The sequence below is a fragment of the Dendrobates tinctorius genome, unplaced genomic scaffold (assembly GCF_039654945.1).
Source record: "Dendrobates tinctorius isolate UK_male_01 unplaced genomic scaffold, ASM3965494v1 ptg000022l, whole genome shotgun sequence".
Lineage (NCBI taxonomy): Eukaryota > Metazoa > Chordata > Amphibia > Anura > Dendrobatidae > Dendrobates > Dendrobates tinctorius.
This window is the reverse complement of record NW_027361690.1, coordinates 98,168,142-98,193,161: the sequence shown is the minus strand read 5'-3', so window position 1 is coordinate 98,193,161 and position 25,020 is coordinate 98,168,142. Positions and strand designations below refer to the sequence as shown.

The window sequence follows — 25,020 nt, the reverse complement described above, 5'->3', positions numbered from 1 at the left end:
TGAGGTGTTATGGAAGCCCAGGTTGCTTTGATAGCAGCCTTCAGCTCATCTGCATTGTTGGGTCTGGTGTCTCTCATCTTCCTCTTGACAATACCCCACAGATTATCTATGGGGTTAAGGTCAGGCGAGTTTGCTGGCCAATCAAGCACAGTGATACTGATGTTTTTAAACTAGGTGTTGGTATTGGTACTTTTGGTAGAGTGAACAGGTGCCAATTCCTGCTGGAAAATGGAATTTCCATCTCCAAAAGCTTGTCGGAAGAGGGAAGCATGAAGTGCTCTAAAATTTCCTGGTAGACGGCTGTGCTGACTTTGGTCTTGATAAAAAACAGTGGACCTACACCAGCAGATGATATGGCTCCCCAAGCCATCACTAATTGCGAAAACTTCACACTAGACCTCAAGCAGCTTGGATTGTGATCTCTCCACTCTTCGACTCTGGGACCTTGATTTCAAAATGAAATGCAAAATTTTCTTTCATCTAAAAACAACACCTTGGACCACTGAGCAACAGTCAAGTTCTTTTTCTCCTTGGCCCAGGTAAGACACTTCTGGCGTTGTCTATTGGTCATGAGTGGCTTCATACAAGGAATGCGACACTTGTAGCCCATCTCCTGGATACGTCTGTGTGTGGTGGCTCTTGAAGCAATGACTCCAGCAGCAGTCCACTCCTTGTGAATCTTCCTCAAATTTTTGAATGGCCTTTTCTTAACAAGCCTTTCAAGGCTGCGGTTATCCCGGTTGCTTGTGCACCTTTTTCTACCACACTTTTTCCTTCCACTCAACTTTCCATTAATATGCTTGGATCCAGCACTTTGTGAACAGCCAGCAATGAGATTTTGTGGCTTACCCTACTTGTGGAGTGTATCAGTGACTGTCTTCTGGACAGCTGTGAAGTCAGCAGTCTTCCCCATGATTGTGGAGCCTCCTGAATCAGACTAAGGGACCTTTTTAAATGTAAAGGAAGCCTTTGCAGGTGTTTTTTGTTAATTATTCTAATTTACTGAGATAACAACTTTTGAGTTTTCATTGGCTGTAAGCCATAATCATCAACATTAAAAGAAATAAACAATTGAAATAGATCACTCTGTTTGTAATGACTCTATATAATATAGGAGTTTAACTTTTTGTATTGAAGAACTGAAATAAATTAACTTTTTGATGACATTCTGATTTTGTGAGAAGCACCTGTACATTTATGTCATGTCAGCGGCGTGATATTAAAATGGGCTCAAAAGCTGTGTCTGCTACATATATTGCAGATGCAAGCAGTGTTATTCAGTTGGCATCATCGCAGTCACTAAAGTATACCCACTATAGCAACCACTGCCTGTAAGTTATTAGACATCTCCCATGATGCGATCATGGTGTGCCAGTGGCCATCATGGCAGTCTGGGACCTATTGAAAGCTCCAGTGTCTGCAGTCTTTGCACTCTGGTATGGCCTCAAAAGAGATTGCTACATTTTCAATACACTGCAATACACAAGCATTCCTTGGTATTTACCTACGTTCCAGCAATCTCAGGTTTTAAGATAACCATACACCTTAAAGGCCCCTTTACATTTAGCGATGCACCAGCGATTCGACCACGATACGACCCGGTCAGGATCGCTGGTGCATCGCTAAATGGTCGCTAGTGAGCTGCCACACAGGCAGATCTCACCAGCGATGTAGCGACGCAGCAGCGGTCGTTACTTACCTTTCAATAATAGAGAACGGGGTGCTCACTGCTTTCACGGTCTGGTGCTCAGAGGAAAATAAAGCAACTTTTAGAAAAAAAACCTCGGCACACAGTATAATATGAATCTATTATTTATTCATCCAAAGAGGGCATAATATAATATTGTGAGACCAGTGTAAGGCCGGTTTCACATTAGCGCATTTTCAGCGCACGCACGGCCGGGGGTAGCTCCGCCCCCGATCCGGCTCTCTGCCCGGCGTGCCCGCCCCTTGCTTGTAGCGCCGCCTACTAGCGGACAGCGGCGCCTGCGATCGGCGCACCCTATCTTTAGCATAGGGTGCGCAGATCGTGCGCAGGCCGTGCGCTAGTTGCGCTTTGACCTGTGCTGCGCACTTTTGACGGTGCGCCGTGCGCGCCAAAATCCGAAAAGTTTGATTTTGGCGCGCACGGCGCACCGTCAAAAGTGCGCAGCACAGGTCAAAGCGCAACTAGCGCACGGCCTGCGCACGATCTGCGCACCCTATGCAAAAGATAGGGTGCGCCGATCGCAGGCGCCGCTGTCCGCTAGTAGGCGGCGCTACAAGCAAGGGGCGGGCACGCCGGGCAGAGAGCCGGCTCGGGGGCGGAGCTACCCCCGGCCGTGCGTGCGCTGAAAATGCGCTAATGTGAAACCGGCCTTATGCAGACAAAACATCAACATTTCGGCTATTAGGCCTTTTTCAAGATATTATCACCAAGAGTGACCGTCCGGGAGGCGCACAGGCAGACGCCAATGAGAGTCGGATGAATAAATAATAGTTACTTACCTTTCAGACGCGGCGATCCTGACGTCCTCCGTCCGCGTCCACACGTCGCTCGTCGGTGCCAGCAGGAAGCGCCTGACGAGAAATGGAGCTGGACGATCTCGCGCAATCAGCTACAGACAGCGGGGGAGCCGGTCGGAGGTAAGTATCACACATAGCGATATCACTAGCAAAATCGCTGCTGCGTCACAAAATCAGTGATGCTTTAGCGATATTGCTAGTGATATCGCTATGTGTAAAGCCCCCTTAAATGACTGTCAGCTGAGCACTCGGTTAGCTGATAGCCATCTCTCTTGACTCTCCATACACATGAATGCTTGAATCAGCCAAGTTTTCTTGTTCTCTATGGTGACAGCTAAGTAATCTGCTGCCAGACTCCTATTTCAGTGGCTTATCTGCTTGCAAAAGAAAAGGATAGGGCAAAAACATTTAAACCACCTGATCTTTACCTTCTCTGACATTTTCTAAATGCAATAAAATAAATAAAGGGTATTGACAGTCGCAGGTTCAATTCCTCTAGATTTACTAGTAGAAAATGTTTAAAAAAAAACATAAAAACTTGAATCATCCTTCTTTTCCCATTCCCTGATAAAAAAAAAATACAAATATATATATATATATACATATATATATATATATATATATATTTATATTGAATTGTTTATCTATCATAGTGAAGGGTGTAATGAAGCATAAAAATGCCAGAATAAACTTTTTGTTTCTATCAGTCTGCTGCCTAAAAAAATACAACACAGTGCAATTGTAAAAGTGTAAAAGTTGTATATACCCCAAAATGATAAAAATCGAAACTACAACAGCTAACCTTGCAGAAATCAATACATCCATACACACACACACACAGTTCCATCAATGAGAAATAAAAATGTTATGGGTCATAGTATACAGTCAATATAAAAAGTATATACACCCCTCTTCAAATGTCAGGTTTTTGTTCTGAATCTATCAAATTGTGAGGGCATCTTCTGTGTACAGCGCCCTCTTCAGATCTACCCACAGATTTTCCATTGGATTCAGGTCTTCGCTCAGACTGTGCCATTCCAATATGTTGAGCTTCTTCTGGTGAAGCAATTCTTTTGTTAATTTGGAGATATGCGTAAGGTCGTTTTCATACTGAAAGATGAAATTCCTCTTCATCTTCAGCTTTTTAGCAGAGGCCTGAAGGATTTGTTGCAAAATTGACTGATATTTGGAACTATTCATAATCCCCTTTGCATACACTAAATCCCAAGTTCCACCTGCCAAATAGCCCCCAAATTAAATTGCTGCCTACACCATGCTTCACTGTGGGTATCGTGTTCTTTTAGTGATGCGTAATGTTGGCTTTGCACCAAACATACCTTTTGGAACTATGGCCAAATGCTTTTGGCATACTTGATGTTGTTTTGGCAAAACATAGATTGACTTGAATGTTTTTTTTCTTTTTGTGATAAAAGGCTTCTGTCTAGCCACCCTCCTCCACAGATTAGACTTGTGAAGATTACGGGAAATTGTTGTCACATGCAGTACATAACCTGCACTTGCCATAAATTACTGAAGCTCTTTTAAATGTTGCTGTATGCCTCTTGGCAGCCTTACAGACAATAGATATAATCGTAATACACCGGCGCTTCCAGCAGTGCCTGCTAAAGCTGCAGGTGCTCAAGCCGTTACTGTGCAAATAACTGGCAAAAATATTGGAGCCTTACAGACAAATATTCTTCTTGTCTTTTTATCAAGTTTTGAGGGAAGCCTAGTTCTAGGTAATATTACTTTTGTGCCAAATTTAAGCCACTTCTTGATAACTGTCTACACCATGTTCAATGGTACTGTATGTGTAATGCCTTGTACATTTTTTTCGTAACCTTCTCCTGACTGATAACTTATAACAATGAGATACCTTTGCCACGTTGGAAACTGTTTATAGACCATGATTTTTGCTCCAAAATGTCAGGAAAATTCTTCTAGAACAGCTGAACTTTATATGGGGTTCATCAGAATCCCTGTAAATGAGGGCAGCTGTATTCTGACTACTACTAACAATTAGTTTAAATGTGATTGGCTAATTCTGAACTCAACCACATTCCCAGGTTTAAGAGGATGTTCACTTGTATACTACCACATTATTTTTAGATTAGTTATTCCCACCTTTCCTTCACTAAATAATGATTTCAGTTTGATTCTCAATGGATTTGTACAGATTATGGGGGATATTAAAGGTGGAGAAAGTTCTAAAATGATTCTTATTGGTAAGATTTGTTTACCTGAGAATTTCCTGGCTTTTTAACATGGGTGTGTTGGCTTTTTATATACACTGTGTCTGTCTATTTGAAAATATACAGTATATGGTATCTCTATAATTGTACTGACCCTCAGAAAAAACTTACCAGACCATTTTAACCACAAAGTACGATAAATGTCATTTAAACTACTCAAGAACAACCATTGAGGGATTTTTTTATTTATTTTTTTCTTTGCATCATTCTATCCCACAAAGATTTTTTTTTGTCCTGTTTTGCAGGCCATTATATGATAAATTAAATGATAAACTTCCAAAATACAAATTGACCCACAAAAATCAAACCTTCATATCGTTATTTTTGATAAAAAAATAAACAGTTTTACTTTTGGCAGATGAAAATGAAGACGCAAAAGCGGAAAAAAAACAAACAAAGGTTTAGTTGTCTGCATATTTTAAACCTATAAAATATATGTAATGGATGTCATGGGTTGGAATATTTCAGATGCATTCTGATGTCACGCCTGATAAAATGTTTAGAGCTTGACATAAAGTCTGAGCACAGGACTTTTCAGGGCAGAGGGAAATATTTAAAAATGCTTGGGAACCTGCTAAGCCGCCGGCCAGTGTTTGAAAAGGGCAGCTGTCATTTGAAATGGGGGATTGCTGTGCTATCCATTTTCCATAAACTCAGCCTGCCTGGGTATTTGTTGCACTCCCTTTCATAGGACAAAGGGTAATAAAAGTCATTTTAGTGAAAGCAGATATGAAGTGTTTGTAGTAATCTCCACCAGATTAGTCCTAACACATGTAAACCGTTTACATTAGCTCAAGTGGTGACAGTGCCCACCGAGGATGAGCAAGAGAGGCAGTGATCAATCTGAACAAGATTTCGGTGTGTTATTGTACACATTAATTTACATTTACATTATGTGTACTGAACTTACAGTGGGGCAAAAAAGTATTTAGTCAGTCAGCAATAGTGCAAGTTCCACCACTTAAAAAGATGAGAGGCGTCTGTAATTTACATCATAGGTAGACCTCAACTATGGGAGACAAACTGAGAAAAAAAAATCCAGAAAATCACATTGTCTGTTTTTTTTTCATTTTATTTGCATATTATGGTGGAAAATAAGTATTTGGTCAGAAACAAGCAATCAAGATTTCTGGCTCTCACAGACCTGTAACTTCTTCTTTAAGAGTCTCCTCTTTCCTCCACTCATTACCTGTAGTAATGGCACCTGTTTAAACTTGTTATCAGTATAAAAAGACACCTGTGCACACCCTCAAACAGTCTGACTCCAAACTCCACTATGGTGAAGACCAAAGAGCTGTCAAAGGACACCAGAAACAAAATTGTAGCCCTGCACCAGGCTGGGAAGACTGAATCTGCAATAGCCAACCAGCTTGGAGTGAAGAAATGAACTGTGGGAGCAATAATTAGAAAATGGAAGACATACACGACCACTGATAATCTCCCTCGATCTGGTGCTCCACGCAAAATCCCACCCCGTGGGGTCAGAATGATCACAAGAACGGTGAGCAAAAATCCCAGAACCACGCGGGCGGACCTAGTGAATGAACTGCAGAGAGCTGGGACCAATGTAACAAGGCCTACCATAAGTAACACACTACGCCACCATGGACTCAGATCCTGCAGTGCCAGACGTGTCCCACTGCTTAAGCCTGTACATGTCTGGGTCCGTCTGAAGTTTGCTAGAGAGCATTTGGATGATCCAGAGGAGTTTTGGGAGAATGTCCTATGGTCTGATGAAACCAAACTGGAACTGTTTGGTAGAAACACAACTTGTCGTGTTTGGAGGAAAAAGAATACTGAGTTGCATCCATCAAACACCATACCTACTGTAAAGCATGGTGGTGCAAACATCATGCTTTGGGGCTGTTTCTCTGCAAAGGGGCCAGGACGACTGATCCGGGTACATGAAAGAATGAATGGGGCCATGTATCGTGAGATTTTGAGTGCAAACCTCCTTCCATCAGCAAGGGCATTGAAGATGAAACGTGGCTGAGTCTTTCAACATGACAATGATCCAAAGCACACCGCCAGGGCAACGAAGGAGTGGCTTCGTAAGAAGCATTTCAAGGTCCTGGAGTGGCCTAGTCAGTCTCCAGATCTCAACCCTATAGAAAACCTTTGGAGGGAGTTGAAAGTCTGTGTTGCCAAGCGAAAAGCCAAAAACATCACTGCTCTAGAGGAGATCTGCATGGAGGAATGGGCCAACATACCAACAACAGTGTGTGGCAACCTTGTGAAGACTTACAGAAAACGTTTGATCTCTGTCATTGCCAACAAAGGATATATCACAAAGTATTGAGATGAAATTTTGTTTCTGACCAAATACTTATTTTCCACCATAATATGCAAATAAAATGAAAAAAAAACAGACAATGTGATTTTCTGGATTTTTTTTCTCAGTTTGTCTCCCATAGTTGAGGTCTACCTATGATGTAAATTACAGACGCCTCTCATCTTTTTAAGTGGTGGAACTTGCACTATTGCTGACTGACTAAATACTTTTTTGCCCCACTGTATATAAAGATTCATGTAAGTTGTGTTAATAACCTGATATGTTTATGACACATTTATTTATGGAAACATTTTTTTATAAAAAAAATTATAAAGTTTTTTTCCTGGTTGGTATTTGGCTCTTCATTTTAATTACAGTTAAAAACAATATTCTGTATAATGCTTGTAGCTGTTGACATACGCGGAAGCAATCAGATTTTTTTGAATCTTAATAGTATTTTTAACCCCTTTCCGACATGGGGCGTAATAGGTCACCAATGTTGGACTCCCCATTTGTTGTGGGCTCCAGCGTGAGCTCGCACCTTTCTGGGCACATGTCAGCTGATATATACAGCTGACATGTGCCCGCACCGGCTGCGGGTGGAATCCCGATCCACCCGCCGCTGTTAACTAGTTAAATGCCTCTGTCAATCTCTTATCAGAAGCACGTCGGAAATTCCACCCATAGGTGACCATTTCACATGATTGCAGGTCATCGATGGTTTTGCAAAACAACCAAAGGTCTCCGGATATTCAGTTTGGAAATTGTGTGGATATCATCCGCGCTGCTGTGAAAAATGAATGTCCAGGCATATTGGAGATCAAGGATGATGGTTTATTCTCAACAAGTTTCAAAGTCACTAGCATCTCCTGAGGAAGAAGTCCTAGTGACTTTGAAATGCGTTGAGAATAAATCATCATCCTTTATCTCCAATACGCCTGGAGATCACAAAAAATGAAGACTACAGGTATGAACACCTGCAAAAAATGCCTGTACTAAAAGATACGAATATATGTATACACACTCAGTGTGTACCGAGAGGTGACTGAAATTGGGACAGTACTCCTCTATATCTGAAAGATGGAGGCTGCTGGGAGGAATACAATTAATTTTCTCCTGCAAATTAACCCCTTTTCTGCATTCTAATAACATTTGGGGATATGAAGGTTCCCTTCAATTCCAGAAAGAAGAAAACTAATTGCCTCTCTAATGCCACCCATAGGAGTATGCCCTATAAGTAAGTATTGGACCCTTTAGAAAGTTTTTTTAATTTATTTATGTTTTGCTTATATAGCACCATCATATTACGCAGCGCTTTACATATATTATTGTCTCCATTGGAGCTCACAATCTAAATTCCCTATCAGTATGTCTTTGGAGTGTGGGAGGAAACCAGAGGAAACTCATGCAACATGGGGAGAATATACAAACTCCTCCCAGATTTTGTCCTTGGTGGGATTTAAACCCAGGACCCCGATGCTGCAATGCTAACCACTGAAGCACCATGAGATTTCATTTATTTGTCAATTCAAAGACTCCCATCTGTAGACAGCACTGTTTTAGAGATGTTGCTCTTCAACAAAACAGAGTAGAGTTGATTTTAATCTACAGGGTAGGCTCTTATAGGTGAAACTAGATAATCTTCCTTCTTGAGGAGTCTTGTGCTATTTTGCCTACTTTTTCCAAAAATCTTTCTACCAGCTGAATCTCCTAAATATTATGAGTACCTATCATGAGCTATTAACGTATCTCTCTGCATGTTTATTACATGTGTCAAACTGTTTTGTGAACTTCTTGCTTTTTTTAAAGAAGTTATATATATATATATATATATATATATATATAAGAGTTCATATATAGTACCTTAATCCATTTTGCCTCAATATATGAAACAAAACTAATCTGCTTTTGACCTAGTCCGTGAAACAAAACTGTGCTTTTAATATCCTCCACATGTAATTTATCACATCACTTCTAACTACTTTCCTTTCTTGATATTTGGTGGAGGAACCATGGTTGTCTTCCAGTAATTGTTGCACATTAAACTTCTCATTGAATGGTTCTTACGTTATATAAATGGTGAGGATTGTTTAATCCCTTTACTCCCGATGGTGGGTTGCACCTTACTGACCAGACCAATTTTTACAATTGTGACCACTGTCCTTTTATGAGGTAATAACTCTGGAACGCTTCAACGGATCCCGGTGATTTTGTGGTTGTTTTTCCGTGACATATTGTACTTCATGATAGTAATAATAATAATAAATTTTATTTTTATAGCGCCGACATATTCCGCAGCACTTTACATTTCAGAGGGGATTTGTACAGACAATAGACATTACAGCATAACAATAATCACATACAGTAGATTATAACAAATACCAAGAGGAAAGAGGGCCCTGCTCGCAAGCTTACAGTCTATGAGGAAAGAGGTAGACACGAAAGGTGGGTGGTAACAGTTGCCCTGATTGTATGGACCAGCCATAATGTTAAGTGTGTAACAGTACAGACACAGAGGGCTAATGGATGCATAAAGCATGTGGGAACATGATGCGGGAAATCTGGTTATGGTAAAACTTTTGGCTCTGCCACACAGGGATAGATTAGGTTAATGTGTTGAGGCGATAGGCCAGTCTGAATAAATGCTTTTTCAGGGCACGCTTAAAATTTTGGGGATTGGGGACTAATCGTATTGACCTGGGAAGTACATTCCAAAGAATTGGCGCGGCATGTGTAAAGTCTTGGAGACGGGAGTGGGAGGTTCTGACTATTGAGGATGCCAACCTCAGGTCATCAGCAGAATGGAGGGCGCGGGTAGGGTGGTATACTGAAACAAGGGAGGAGATGTAGGGTGGTGCTGAGCCATGGAGGGCTTTGTGGGTGAGGGTAATAAGTTTTTACTGAATTCTGGAGTGGATGGGTAGCCAGTGTAATGACTGGCACAAGGTAGAGGCATCGGTGTAATGATTGGTGAGGAATATGATCCTGGCTGCAGCATTCAAGACAGATTGGAGAGGGGAGAGTTTGGTAAGAGGGAGACCGATTAGAAGGGAGTTACAATAGTCCAGACGAGAATGAATAAGAGAAACAGTAAGAGTTTTTGCAGAGTCAAAAGTAAGAAAAGGTCGAATTCTAGAAATGTTTTTGAGGTGCAGATGACAAGAGCGAGCCACTGATCGAATGTGGGGGGCAAAGGAAAGCTCGGAATCAAGTATGACCCCAAGACAGCGGGCCTGTTGCTGGGGAGTAATAGTGGAACCACACACAGAAATAGCAATGTCAGGTATAGGTACATTAGTAGAGGGAGGAAACACCAGGAGATCAGTCTTTGACAGGTTCAGTTTCAGATATAGTGAGGACATGATGTTAGACACAGTGTTTAGACAATCGCCGGTGTTTTCTAGAAAGGCTGGCGTGATGTCAGGAGAAGAAGCGTATAATTGGGTGTCATCAGCATAGAGATGGTACTGGAAACCAAATCTACTGATTGTTTGACCAATAGGGGCAGTGTACAAGGAGAAGAGGAGGGGGCCTAGAACCGATCCTTGGGGGACCCCAACAGTAAGGGGAAGGTGAGAGGAGGAGGAACCGGCAAAAGATACAGTAAAGGAGCGGTCGGAGAGATAGGAGGAGAACCAGGAGAGAACGGTGTCCTTGAGCCCAATGGAACGGAGCATAGTGAGGAGGAGCTGATGATCCACAGTGTCAAATGCTGCAGAGAGATCCAAGAGAATTAGCATGGAGTAATGACCATTTGATTTAGCTGTTAGAAGATCATTAGAGACTTTGGTGAGGGCAGTTTCAGTGGAGTGTAAAGAGCGGAAACCGGATTGGAGAGGGTCGAGAACAGAGTTTTCTGAGAGATAGCGGATAAGACGGGAGTGGACCAGACGTTCCAGGAGTTTAGAGATGAAGGGAAGATTAGAGACAGGTCTATAGTTAGCGGCACAGTTTTGGTCAAGGGATGGTTTTTTTAAGTAGTGGATGTATGATGGCATGCTTAAATGAGGAGGGAAAAATACCAGAAGAGAGAGAGAGGTTAGATATTTTAGTTAGGTGAGGGGTGACAGCAGGGGAAAGGGACTGGAGGAGATGTGACAGAAATGGGTTACTGGTGCAAGTAGTTGGGCGAGAAGATGCAAGGAGCCTGCTTACTTCTTTTGTGACTGGTTCAAAATCAGAGTGAGCTAGATGCAGTGGGGGAGGGAGGACAGTGCATGGTATGAGGTAATTGGGAGATAATTTCCTGTCGAATCTGGTCAATTTTTTCTTTGAAGTAATTGGCCAGATCGTCAGCTCGGAGCTCCGTGGTTGGGGCCTGTACTCTTGGATTGAGTAGAGAATGAAAAGTGTCAAAGAGACGTTTCGAGTTATTGGACAGTGAGGTGATGAGGGTGTTGAAATAGGTTTGTTTGGAGAGGTGAAGGGCAGTGTTGTATGTTCTAAGCATAAACTTAAAATGGATGAAATCTTCGTGTAGCTTGGATTTTCTCCACAGACGTTCGGCGCACCTGGAGCACCGCTGCAGGAAACGTGTTTGCACCGTGTGCCAGGGCTGTCGCCGTCTGCGTTGTGGTGTTCTATTTATAGGGGGTGCAAATTCATCCAGGGCAGTTTGAAGTGTTTCATTGTAATTCTTCAATGCAGAATCAGGACATGAGAGGGAGGAGATAGGGGCCAATGAAGACTGCAAGTTCTTCATAAGTTTCTGGGTGTTAATGGCCTGTATGTTTCTATAAGTCTGGACAGTGGGGGTGACCTGAGCAGCCTGGCAGTTCTTGATAGAGAATGAAAGAAGATTGTGGTCAGAGAGTGGGAGAGGGGAGTTTGCAAAATCATCCACTGCACAAAGTGGTAAAAGTGATAGTGGTAAAATTCGTTCAATATGCCTTGTGTTTATTTGTAAAAAAAAATGTAAATTTGGTGAAAATTTTGAAAATTTTGCAATTTTCAAACTTTGAATTTTCATGCCCTTAAACACAGAGATAAGTCAAACAAAATAGGTAATAAATAACATTTCCAACATGTTTACTTAACATAAGCACAATTTTGGAACCAAATTTATTTTTGTTAGGAAGTTATGAGGGTTAAAAGCTGACCAGCGATTTTTCATTTTTCAAACTAAATATACAAAACTATTTTCTTTTAGGGACCACGTCACTTTGAGGGGTCTATATGATAGAAAGTACCCAAAAGTAACACCATTCTAAAAACTGCACCCCTCAAGGTGCTCAAAACCACATTCAAGAAGTTTATTAACCCTTCAGATGCTTCACGGGAAATTTTGGAATGTGGAAAAAAAATTAACATTCAACTTTTTTCACCAAAAATTTACTTCAGATCCAATTTCTGTTTATTTTGACAAGGGTATCAGAAAAAATGGACCCAAAAATGAGTTGTGTAATTTCTGCTGAGCATGCCAATACCCATATGAGGGAGAAAACAACTGTTTGGGTGCACGGCAGGGAAAGGAGCGTCATTTGACTTTTTTTAAAATTTCTTGAAATTATTAGCAGATGTCACATTTGGAGAGCCCCTGTGTGCCTAAACAGTGAAAATCTCCCACAAGTGACCCCATTTTGGAAACTAGACCCCTCAAAAAATGTATTTAGATGTGTGGTGAGCACCTTGAACCCCCAGGTGCTTCACAGAAGTTTATAATGTTGAGCCGTTAAAATATTAAAATCACATTTTCTCCACAAAAAAGTTATTTTGCCCCATATTTTACTTTTTCATAAGGGTAACAGGAGAAATTGCACCGTACAGTTTGTTGTGCAATTTCTCCTGAGTACACCAGTACCCCATATTTGGGGGAATACTGCTTTTGAGGCACAGTGCAAAGTTCGGAAGGGAAGAGGTGCCATATTGGGGTACAGATTTTCCTGGAATGGTTTGAGGGTGCCATGTCACATTGGCAGAGCCCCTGAGGTGACAGAAAAATAGAAACCCCCTATATGTGAACTTATTTTACAAACTACACTCCCCAATGGATTCATCTAGGGGAGCAGTGATCATATTGATACCACACGTGCCTCACGGAATTTTAGATCATTGAGCGTGAAGAAAGAATAAATTACATTTTTACCACTAAAATGTTGTTTTAGCTCCAAGTTTTTAATTTTTCTAAGGGCTAATAAGAATATTTTATTACAACAAACTGAGGTCCATTTTTTCGCCAATACCCTACATGTAATCAGGAAATATTTTTCAGGCGCAAATGCAAACCTCAGAAGGCAAGTAGCGCCAGATTGGACCCCATTTTGGAAATTATACCCCTTTGAGAATTTATCTTCAGGTGTAGTGACGATTTTGACTTCACAGGTATTTTCCAGACACAAGCAGCAATGAATGTTGCTGAGTGAAAATTGCAATCGGCCGTTGTTGTGGCCAGTATGTTGCAGTCACCAGTATGTTATGCCCAGCACATGCTTCTGGAGACAGGCACCTGTAAGTTAGGCAGGCTCTCATTGCTTCAGAAATGCCAGACATGGATGCAATATATGGTTTAGGCGACTTTATTCTTGGGGTCGGTGCAATTACAGCGATACCAGATATATATTGGGTTTTTATGTTTAGCTACTAAAAGACATTTTCTATTGTAAAAAAATGTTTTTGCATCACCATATTTTGAGAGCTATAATTTATCAATATTTTGGCCCACAAAGTTATGTGAGGGCTTGTTTTTTATGGGACAAGTTGATGTTTTTATTGGTACCATTTTCAGACAGTTGCTATTTTTTGATAGCTTTCTATTCCTATTTTTGGGAGGCAAAATTAACAAAAAACCGGTATGGATGGACGCCGTGTTACCAAATATGTGTACTTTTATATTTTACAATTATTTAAAAAAAAATTACTATTTTTTAACTTTTTGACTTTGTCCTACTATGCGACTATCATTTTTTGCAGGTTGATTGCTTGTATAGCATGAGGATGCAGGAGCCATCCCTTTGCTATGCAACCTGTCTGCTGTGCACTGACAGATAAAGTTGCTGATCATGCACTGCGCATGATGAAACAACTTTCCTAGCTCTGGTGACCCAGATGTCATCATGACAACATCAGGTCAAAGTGGCAACGATTGGGACCTTGCGTGACGACCCATGGTCTCCAATCCAAGGGCTGAGGGGGCTGTCATCCCTCTCCTGGCTCCCAAAATGGTACGATCAAGTTCAATTGCAGCATTTAGGGAGTTAAAGATCCGGGAGCGGTGCGAGACTGCTCCTGACACTGAGTTCCGGGTGTCAGCTGTCAGAATCCTCTGACACCCGGCGGCGATCATATGCGCACAGCCCGTGTGTGCGTACGAACGCCTAGTCATAATAATCTGTCACGCGTCATTAAGTACCCGGGCGCGTGGATGTATTATTACTGACTATGTCGGAAAGGGGTCAAAATATAGGACTTTATACCTTAGAGCTGTGTCCTCCACCTGATTTGCCTGAACACGTATAACAATTCAAAGCGTATAATCATTCAGAGTGTCCTTGGCTGGACCCAAGAAGTGACAACAACAAAGAGGAGGTAATGGCCAACGCTTATAAAAGTGTGAGATAAAATAGTGATCATGGTCCAGATATTCTTTGGACTTGCCTTCTTCCTCTTCCAAAACATGCGCGCCTCTTAATGAATCAGGAGCAATCTGACAAGTGGTGTGTGCCTACATGAGTCTCTCCAGAAATCCTACTCCAGTCAGGAACTGAGGTACACCACAACTTATCATGAATTAGACAAGCTGTGGCATCTTGCCCCCATCATCCTCCAGCTTCACTCACTTGTATAAGAGAAAAACTTGTGAAAATGCCAAAAGTCTCAAAATTCTTGTGCAACTCCGTATGACGCAAACATTTTTGCCACTTTCCAAAGCGAATTCTGTCGTAATTACTTTGATGATTCATGGCTATGAACTGTTGATTGAGTCGAACATTCATATGTGCTAAGGAATTGGGATAGCGAACTGTCGGCTGAATGAGCGATCAGCATCAGCGATTTTATGTGTATGGCCAGCTCTCAGCACATAAATGTGGGGTGATTAACATCCATATTATACATGGGTAGACAACGCTTTCTACGTACTCTTATTACATGGGCTGATATACTGGCATAAACTGTATAGATGCCTATATTTTGAGATATAGAGCATCTTATAATCAATATGGCACTAGATTTCTAGTCCCCTTCCTATCTGAAGAGACAATTTGCACAAGTTTATTTTAAATCTACAGTTAAAAAAGTCAAAAACATTTTTTACTTTGAAATTTGCTAAAAATAAATTTCAAGATACCTAATAATATAGATATGTAAGATTTCAGCACAACAATAACAACAGGTGCAATACAACAAACTTGAAAGGCTATTCCCACGATTGCAATATTTTTATGGAAAACACAGCATCTGCATGACGATTGTTAATTTATAGTACAAGCTCAACTTAAACGCTCATTCTTGTACCTTTGTGTATTTTTCTTTATCTCTTTCTGCCCCGGGGACATCCAGCTTCACAGATCTAAATGAGCACACAGCTTCTCCAAAGTACTGCAGGCCTCACCCTCTGCTCTACTGTTTGCTTTTTGATAGCGACATATGGACAATTGTCAGTTATATGAATGAGATGAGCATTGATATGTAGTTTTTGAAGGTAGGTAATGGGGAGGAGCTTAGACAGTGGAGTGATGTAGAGCAGCCAATGGGAACAGCGAGTGGGCAGAGCTTAGAGAAAGAGTGGGAGATTTGAAGACAGTTGAGAGAGTTCCCTCAGGGGGAGAGCAGGTGGAAGGATGCGCTTGGAGCAGCTCCTGTCAGGAGGAGCTGCCGGACAGATTGGCTGGGAGGGAAAGCTCCCCGGAGGAAAGAATGGAATTTCTAGAGTCCCACGCTGATTGCTATCAGGTGGGGGAAGAAAATAGGTCGCAAAAAGGTCTCAGCCCCTAGCCTAGCGAAGTAAACAACGAATTTAATTAGCAAGCTGACAGTTGTGGTTGCTGTATGGGCCACAGCGAATCCCACAGTTATCTTCCCAGAAAGGCAGCCATATAGGATCAAGGAACTGCCTGAGTGATGAATTCTGACAGGATCCGCGGCAGCTAGCCTGGGACACTGACTGTGAAGGTGCTGGAAAGGGAGGAAGGAGAGGACACCAGTACAGTGAGACGGCCTAGGAAGGAACATACTGAAAGGGAGAGTTGGAGGGGTGTACTCATCTACCTGGAAGTTTACTGGACCCCTGACCTGGAGGACTCAGCACTGAAGCGGGCATCTGTACTGCAGACAGACTGTTAGTAAAGCCCATTGAACTACATGCAATTGTGTCCTCCATTTTATTCCTGCTCCACTCCACACCACAACCCTATCAACAACTTCATCTATTCTGCCCTGGGACTACAGCCCTACCTGTGGAGGGCTACAACATCATAGCTGCGCCCGACATCCATCCCAGAGAAGCAACACTACAGCGCTGGTCACCTCTGACCAGAATACCACAAGTGGCATCACGTATTTAACCAACCATAAACTTTATTCCCATCTCCTTAAATACCACACAAATAATTGCCATTGACCGCCTGGGGCCATAGACTGGGTCCCAGCCGCCGTGACACCATCCCCCATTGAAGTCGATGGGCCCGGCTCCGAGTACCACGCGGCCCCCGGGGCGCGTCACATGGAGCATGCTCAACTGACAGTATTAGGAATACTGGAATACACATCCAATGGCAATGGATAATACAGATGGCCATGGGAGTCATCATTTTGGGTGGGTGGGTGACAGTTGCAAATCAGCTTTATAAAAAAATAGGTAGTATTGGCACATATGAATATCTATGTATAGAAAACAATCCACATTTTAAAAATAAGCCTTTAATTATATAGTTAATGACTTATTGACCAATCCAACCACTGGGACCTGCACTGGCAGGCAGAACAGGGATTTTTTTTATCCCCATTAGAATGGAGTGGCAGAGCGCATGCCCGACTGCTGCTCCATGTGTTTTCTACCTAGCTGCCAGAAAAAGCTGAGAGCAGCACTCAGCATGCCCATAAGGAATAAATGGAGTGGCAGTGGAGTAAGCGTACTGTCACTCCATCTTTTAGAGTGATGATAACTTGTTTTCACCGGACATCCCTTGTAGGTTATGAAACGTATTGCCTGAAGAAAGTATATAATGAAAACCTGATGGATTACCTAGAGACAAAGAAATTCACTTGCTCCTGTAGGGGTTAAAAGAATGTCTACCAAAAAAAAAAAAATAGATGACATGCCTCCTTCTGATATAATCTCATTGGTACAGTACCTATACTCACATAGAAGTAAGTATTGCTTTTTCATTCACTAATAATAAATCATGGCCTAAATAAAAAAGTCACCAGGAGTCTAAAGAAAAACTCAATCCTAGAAATCCATAAACTTGTATTATTATTATTGAGATGTTGTCTTTCGATCACTTCTGTACAGCCTTTATATTGACATTTAGAATAACCTTCCTTATCTACACCTATGACCTTCCAACAAGTGCAGATATGTGAAGCCCTTCAATATGAAGCTGAAGGAGCAAGGGACGGCTCCAAGTGCATTATTATTCTGTTCTGGGCCTGCAGATCTATAATTGTTTAACAGTGCTACTTCAGGAGATTACATTAAATTCCCAGCTTCATCCGCTTTCATAAAATGTAACGTTGTCACCAAATAAATCAGTAAGCAGCACAATCCCGCTGTGTCTCAGGAGCTGCGCTCTGTAGTAAAGCCATTTACATTTTAGAAAATCTCATTGATCATATCTATCTATGCGGCTAGGGTTGTTTCGGTGTTTATAAGTAGCATATAGTTTCATGTCTTGAAGTATATCGCCAATTTGTGATTGTAATAAATACACTCCAATTTTTCACATTCACCAGGCAGAGGCATCCAGTCTTTGTCCCACAAACAAAGTACATTTTAAGTCCACAATTGAATATGTAAAAAAATATTCCTGTGTTGATATAATCTTATAAATATGCCTCTACTATACACTGTTATTTACAGTCTCCGAACATGCAAAGCTGCTCCAGTTCTTGGATGGCGTACATCACAACTTCTGTCCAGGTCAATTTTGATAAGAGAGTATACAGACCTCCCAGCAGGGCCTTCTAACTGCTGTTTTCTTAAGTAATATATTCCCCTGCCTGTTTTATCACAGGATTGTTTCTGCCTTGTTGTTAGTCCTGTGAGCTCATCATAAATCAAGTAAGTGATGCAGGAGCACTAGCAGCAGATGAGCACTTCACTGACTTGATTTATGATGAGCTTAGAGAGCTGGAGAAGAGGCAGAAACACTCGCTTCTGTGATAAAACAAGCAGAAAGCAGCAGCTATGAGCCATTGATGTTTTGTCCATGTACTCACTAATAATTATTCGCCTCCTCCCCTGGCCTGGAGCTGTGGTGTGTGCCAACCAAGAACTGGAGCAGCTCTGCATGGCCAGACACAGCAAATAAGACAGTACTTAGCAGTGTAAGCAAGTGACTAAATGCAACAGAGAAGGCACCAGGTGGAAACAACAATTTAATTATTGTATTAACAATATGAACTAGAAACAGGGATGCTTGACCATCGATGAGCGCAGTCTGGACCTTGACCAGCATACCTCTGGTCTTCGGTGCTTAACCATTGTCTTGGTCCGGGCCTAAATCGTACCTGCGGCGGCGGCCTACTGTCTCGGCTGCTGGAGCTGCAGTGGGAACATCTGCCATTTCTCTTCGTGCCAAATCTCCCATTTTTGGGCACTGACCCTTAATACTGGAGGTTGATTTCAACACGGTCACCTGATCCGAGGCACTGCCTAATTCTACAACTCTTCTCCTTGAGATTAGTTCTGCAGGGTTTTGAACAAGTCTGTAGGCTGCATAGCTATTCTGCACTTTGTCTCCTATGCTCCATTCTCCTATCCAGGGACATATTTTTAAAGTTATATCAGCACAGGAACATTTTTCCTTCACACATCCAAATATGGAAATATTTGTTCCAAGCTCTATTAGTTAAAATACACTTTGTTGGTTCCACAACCTCTTTAAGTCCCTTTGCCTGATAATAAAAGGTGCCATAGTAGTATATGGTAGATGGTGACTTATTGCAAATTTGTATTTGTATTGTAAAGAATGTTTATGTTAATTATATTGTTTAAAAATTGTTGATAATGTTTTTTCAGATTTCCTTATCACCATTTACATAAAAATATGAGATCTTGCATCATTCACAGTGGTCAGGATGTTTTTTACTAGAATCAAACTTCCTATTCTATAAAGTAGACTTTTCAGTAGTTTCATTATCATCACAGAAAGTACTTTCCCTTCCCTGCACAAAGACCTTTTTCCAGATTATAGCACACCCAGCTTATATTTCTATGCAACAAATAGGCTATGAATCAGTCTATCGATGCTAATGTCCATAGGAGGAAGTATGGGTCCAATATTAGGCCCCAATCCCACTGTGAAAACTGCAGGTTTTTATATTTGTAGGTGGTGATATGAAAACTAAAAATGTAAATCATTAAAAAAAAACACATTTAACATGAAAACCTCATGAAATTAAAATGTCATTTTCTGATGACACGTTACCTTTAAAGTAAATTGGCACATACATAAAGAGTAGAGATGGGCGGAAACCTGGATGTTCGGGTCCGGCGGATTCCGCTGAACAGTTACAAAAGTTTGGGTTCGGGTACCAGAACAGTACTCGGACCCGAACCCAAACCTGGACTCAATTCACTTGAATGGGGTGCCCAAACATCCAGTGTTTGCTACGCTGTCATGTGCATGACAATGCGGCAAACACTGCTTCTGATCGGCGGTAAAACCATCACCGCAGGTCAAAGAGCCACGGTTCCCACGCTGTCAAAAGACAGCGTGAGCACGCAGTTGTGATCGGAGGTATCATGCCATGTGCATGACAGCGCGACACACATTTAGTGTACGGGGGGGCCGAACCCAAATAGTAACACAGACTTCCTGAAGTCCATGTTCGGTGTCCTGCCCGAACAATAGGTGATCGGTACCGATGACGAACTTTACTGTTCAGGTTCACACATCTCTAATGAGTCCTGACGTCTCAGCTCTCTACAACTGGACTTCTAAATTGTAGGGAACAAAACATTCAAAGGCTTTTCTGGCATGGATCATCAAACTAAGTACACCGGTCTCATCAAGTCTAAAAGATCTTACTAATGCTTGCAGTTTGTATTGTGAAATCTGTTCAATGATTCCAGATTTTTTTCTATGAAAGTGAAAAAATGGAAAATAGTCCAATGTAATACTACAAAAAGTGATATTTTAGTGGCGCTCTCTTATTTCTCAGGTATCTATTAGATATGATAATATATCTTATTAGTTTGTTTTGGGTTTTTCAAGTATATAGCCAAACGAACCACAAGTGCTTAACCTCAGTAACCTCAGGTATGGCAATATTCTTAGTAAAACTTTTCCCATTAATAGAAACCATCCTAAAGTGATAAATCTTAGGAATTAGATACTTCTAAAAAGATCACACTATATTGTTATGTTTTTTATTTTCTGCCTCACTTGTCCATACATAATAAATTCTGCTTTGTGACAGATGAGACGGTTAGTGATTTCTATTTTCAGCTGTACGAAGACTGACAGCAGCAAGTTTTCATTCCTTCTAACCAAAGTAAAATTAAATTTCTCCTACGTGATCATCCTCTTAGAATAATAACATGACTACAAGAGATTGCTTAGCGCGATGCATGTGACCTCCACCGCTGGTAATTTAATTTGGGGATTGTGTTTTGTCATGACCATTCCGTCCATCATGAAATATCACATCGATCAAATCAAGGAAATTCTGTATCAAGACTATAGTAATGATTACATTGTGTTTAAGGAATTATTTTTGAAATGTCGGATTAAAATAGAAAAGTCTGTGTTTTAAGATGAGAGGTTAGTGCTGTGTATACATATAATTGTCTCTGTTGAATAACGAGCCCCCATAAGATGCTCGTATAAAGGTGCTTGGCTTATGCTATTGAGCACAGAAATAGACATGGGAAATTCTGGTTTAGTGTCGTATTTAAAAGAACAAGCCATGTGCTAATTACATATATCACCATGTAGGTGGCCAGGAAACAAAATATGTAGAGCTGAGTAAAATGAATCACAAGCCCCTGGTCTAGTAGTCATATTGGTAGTCCATGCCTGCCAGACCAGAGCCCAGCGAACTTCCCCCTACCTGCCAGCATTCTTAGCGTCTCTTCTGATTAGTGGGTCCATAGTGATGTCATGGTTGTGAAGTTTGGCTTACTAATTAGACAAGGCATTGTGAATATTGGCAGGTAGAAGGAGGCTCGCAGGACTCTGGCCCTGTGGACACAGACTGTCAGCATGATCACTGAACCATGGTCCTGCAAATCTTTTTGCCCAACTGTAACCATAAGGTCACAACCATGGCAAGTGGGTGCTAAATGATGCTCTAACTGGGACCACGTAGAATCTTCCAGGAAGTCTTGCCAGGAGGTACAATAACTAGCTTGTGACTAGTGCTTTTGAACCAATCCCTGAATGGGGTTTCAGGGCACTGTTCATCACAAACTATGACCATAGCCCTCTGAAGTGCCATGCTGGGAGCACGTAACTGATCTCCTTCAATAAAGGGGTCATCTGTTCATCACTCATCCAAGGTACTTGCTGGATACCAAAATATCTATTATTTTAGAACGTAAAATATAAAGATTTTCTTTACAATGTAAACCATATTTACTATGTAACTTACTTTACAGTAATAATAGGTAATCAGCTGTAAACCCTAAATAATAGAATGCTGAAAACCTTCCTTATGTTTACCTAGCAGCACAAAGTAACAGTTTGGGAAATGCATTGCTTAAGCCTCTTATTCTACAAGAATTCCATCATTTTTCCTGCTGCCATCGAAACTCTGTTATTTTGGCCTCAATGTACCGTACTTCAACTCTAGTCATTTTATATTTTAGGGTACTGTTTAGTGCATCAAGTACAAAAAAGACATAGAGAAGCACACTGATTGTCCAATAGTTACCTCAATTTCTGTGGGACCGTAGAAAAAGGATTGAGACAGTGATTTACAGTCATTGAAATCTACAACTATGTCAAAGGAATTCAGGCTCTTGTTAAGGCCCCTTGGAAACGTCGTCCAAACTCAGAGACTTGCACCAATAACGTTTTTATGACATGCCAGTGACATACCATCACAACATATCATATATCAATGCGGATTTTCCCTTTTAACAAAATTTCTATCCTGGAATGTGAGATAGCACCAAAGGACGGATGCAATAATGGAGAATTGTTATGTGAAATGCACAAGTACCATATTTGTGTTGGTTACACTGAGGTTTTGAAATTTGTCCAACAAAGGAGCAGTACTGTGCTGCTAAATTCTGCTGAAAATTTTTGGCTCAAAGTAAGCCAACAAAACTAGACAGTCTAAAAATGCACCAAATTTCTCAACTAGCATTATCCACCGTGATAAATCTGGTGCATTTTAAGATTGCCTAGTCCAAGCACTATCTAAAAATTAGTTTTAACAAACTTCCCCCATTGTTTTATGCTTGGGAGGGCGACACATGGCTCAAAAGTAAAGCGATGTTACAGTATAAACCTCTTCTTCAGGCCATGTAGTTCAGTAGATAGACCACAGTGTGTATGTTTTTCCTGGAATGTTTTTTTTTTTTTAACTTTTAGGATAGGGGTTTTCATGTGAATTGTTGGGCTGGAAAATCCACAGTGTAAAATAGTATCGGCATTGTGGATGAAATTGACCGCCGCTGCAGATTTGTCTCCAATATGTCCTTTTATTCTGTGGATTACCACTGTTGATTTCATGGTTTGCAATGCAAAGGGTGAATTCTGCAGTAAATGTGCAACATTTCCACAGGGCTGCACAAAATCCACAGCAGATGATGCCCAGGTGCACATACCTTTGGAGTTTCATGAACAGCAATAGACTAAAATCTTTTCTATAAGTTCAATAAATGCATGTTTATATGTTTAGTTAAATTCTGACAAGGTAATTCTGACTTGATTTTTGCTTACTTTACAGGCTCCCTTTACCCTTCAGCCAAACCATCTGTAACTATTTTTAAAATAACCTTTTGGCTGGGTTATTTTAACAGCTGCATCAACCCAGTTATCTACCCATGTTCCAGCCGTGAGTTTAGGAAGGCCTTCCAGAACATTCTGCATGGTCGCTGCTCTCATAGGAGACAGGCTTCGAGTAAATACTCATCGGGATACATCCTGAGCAGCCCAATGCATCGTAGTCCAGAGGAGCAAAGGGATATTGTGCGAATCCCAGTAGGTTCTGGAGAAACGTTCTACAAGATCACAAAAACTGATGGAATCTGTGAATGGAAATACTTCTCTCCAGTGCCAAGTCCATCTTCTCCTTATGGGCCACCAAAGGACTTTTCAAACTGTTCAACAGCTAGGACAAGCAGTAAGTCAATTTTACGGACATGCTGTTGTATTGGCACAGAGAAAATCCGAACGTGTCATAATATTCCTACAATTAAAATACATAAAATCTCCACAAGTGAAAATGGAGAACCCGTCTGAGAATAGCAGGACAAAACTATTGTTGCAAACTCCAATACTCAGTCATGTGCTGCATGTGGAACGGAAGTGACCATGTATTTCTGTTCAATCAGGTTGTGCGAAAAGTTCAATGGTTCGATTCCCGTCAGCACCCTTTACATTCCATTGTATCTGAGCCTCACTTTAACCATTGACTTTTTATACCCTCAACGTTTTGAACCTCCACTGATAATGAACAATGCTGCTATAATTGCACCTCGGATGTGGATGCATGGAATAAAAACTTGCTTTAAAAGCCTCCATGGTGCTATCTTATTCTTTTATAAAGTTATCTGGAAATATCATTCGAAACTAATTGGCCGACGCTGTACTATTTAGGTCCAGTTAAGGCTTGTGGTGATTCGACATGTGCCGTGCTGTCTGTACAGGTGGAGAACATCCAATTCTAGTTTTGGATGGTTAAGTTTCCATCTGCAATTCACTTGCAATAAACACAATCACAAACAATAGTGTCATTGGTTCTTTCAGCCAAACTTGTGTATCCTTGGTCATGCAAAGTCTTCATTATGTGTAGCTGTACCGGGTTGTTCGAGAGTTCATCATCTGGACAATTTCTAAATTCCAGATATGAAAGAACACAGAGTACAAATTCCTACAATAAGTTTAGTTATCACGCTGGAAGAGAATTGCAAAATGGCGCACAATGTATTCATCTGTGACTTTAAGAAAATTGTCTTTGTGTAAAGGGCATAGCAACTGATAATGTAAGGATAAAATAGGAATGAGTTCCAATTTATAACATTAGCTCTCAGGTGCACTGAAATAGTATGGACTCATGCACACAGCTATATTACAACTCCATTTTGTACTGACTCATGATAAAGTCTTTACTGTACCTTCATACGAATCTGAATTTTTACAAAGGCATACAGAATCATTTGTCATATCTGTACGTACAGTATGGGGTCTGATGGACTGGAAAAAACAATTCTGTTGTATTCATATACTGTATGTCAAACTTAAAGGGGTAGTCTCAAACTAAATGTTATTTTCTCTTAAATTCTATCTATTTAAAGTCATCTTTTTCCAATATACCTTAATTAAAAATTCTCTACCCTTCCCTACCAGTAACTGCTATTCTATTTTTCCTACTTCCTCATTGATGATGCTTTGTTTGAGAATCCCAGTGCATGCTAAAATACTCAAACAAACCATCATTAGGGGACAGAGGCTGTGGTAACTGTCTTGCAGTCCCTGCCTCCACCCTAAAATGAAGCATCATCAGTGACCTCTGTTTTAGGGGCTTGGCTAGTCCATGCTGCACTGAGCATGACTCAGAATTTGCTCAGTAGACTCCCGTTACTGCGCACTGTTCTTCTCTGTGCACAGTGACAGTGCACTTTCTCGCTTGCTCTGATCAGAAGTGTCGAATCAGCAA

The 25,020-nt window shown here is 41.1% G+C and overlaps 1 protein-coding gene across 1 annotated transcript in view; it reads left to right on the top strand.

The window, feature by feature from the left end:
• Window positions 1–24,089, top strand: part of ADRA1A (adrenoceptor alpha 1A) — a 318,230-nt gene extending 294,141 nt beyond the window's left edge. Inside the window, exon 3 of the mRNA XM_073569022.1 lies at window positions 23,089–24,089. Within this exon, the coding sequence (XP_073425123.1) occupies window positions 23,089–23,603 (515 nt within the window). The 3' untranslated portion in view covers window positions 23,604–24,089. The remainder of the gene's footprint in view (window positions 1–23,088) is intronic.
• The last annotated feature ends 931 nt before the right edge of the window (window positions 24,090–25,020 follow it).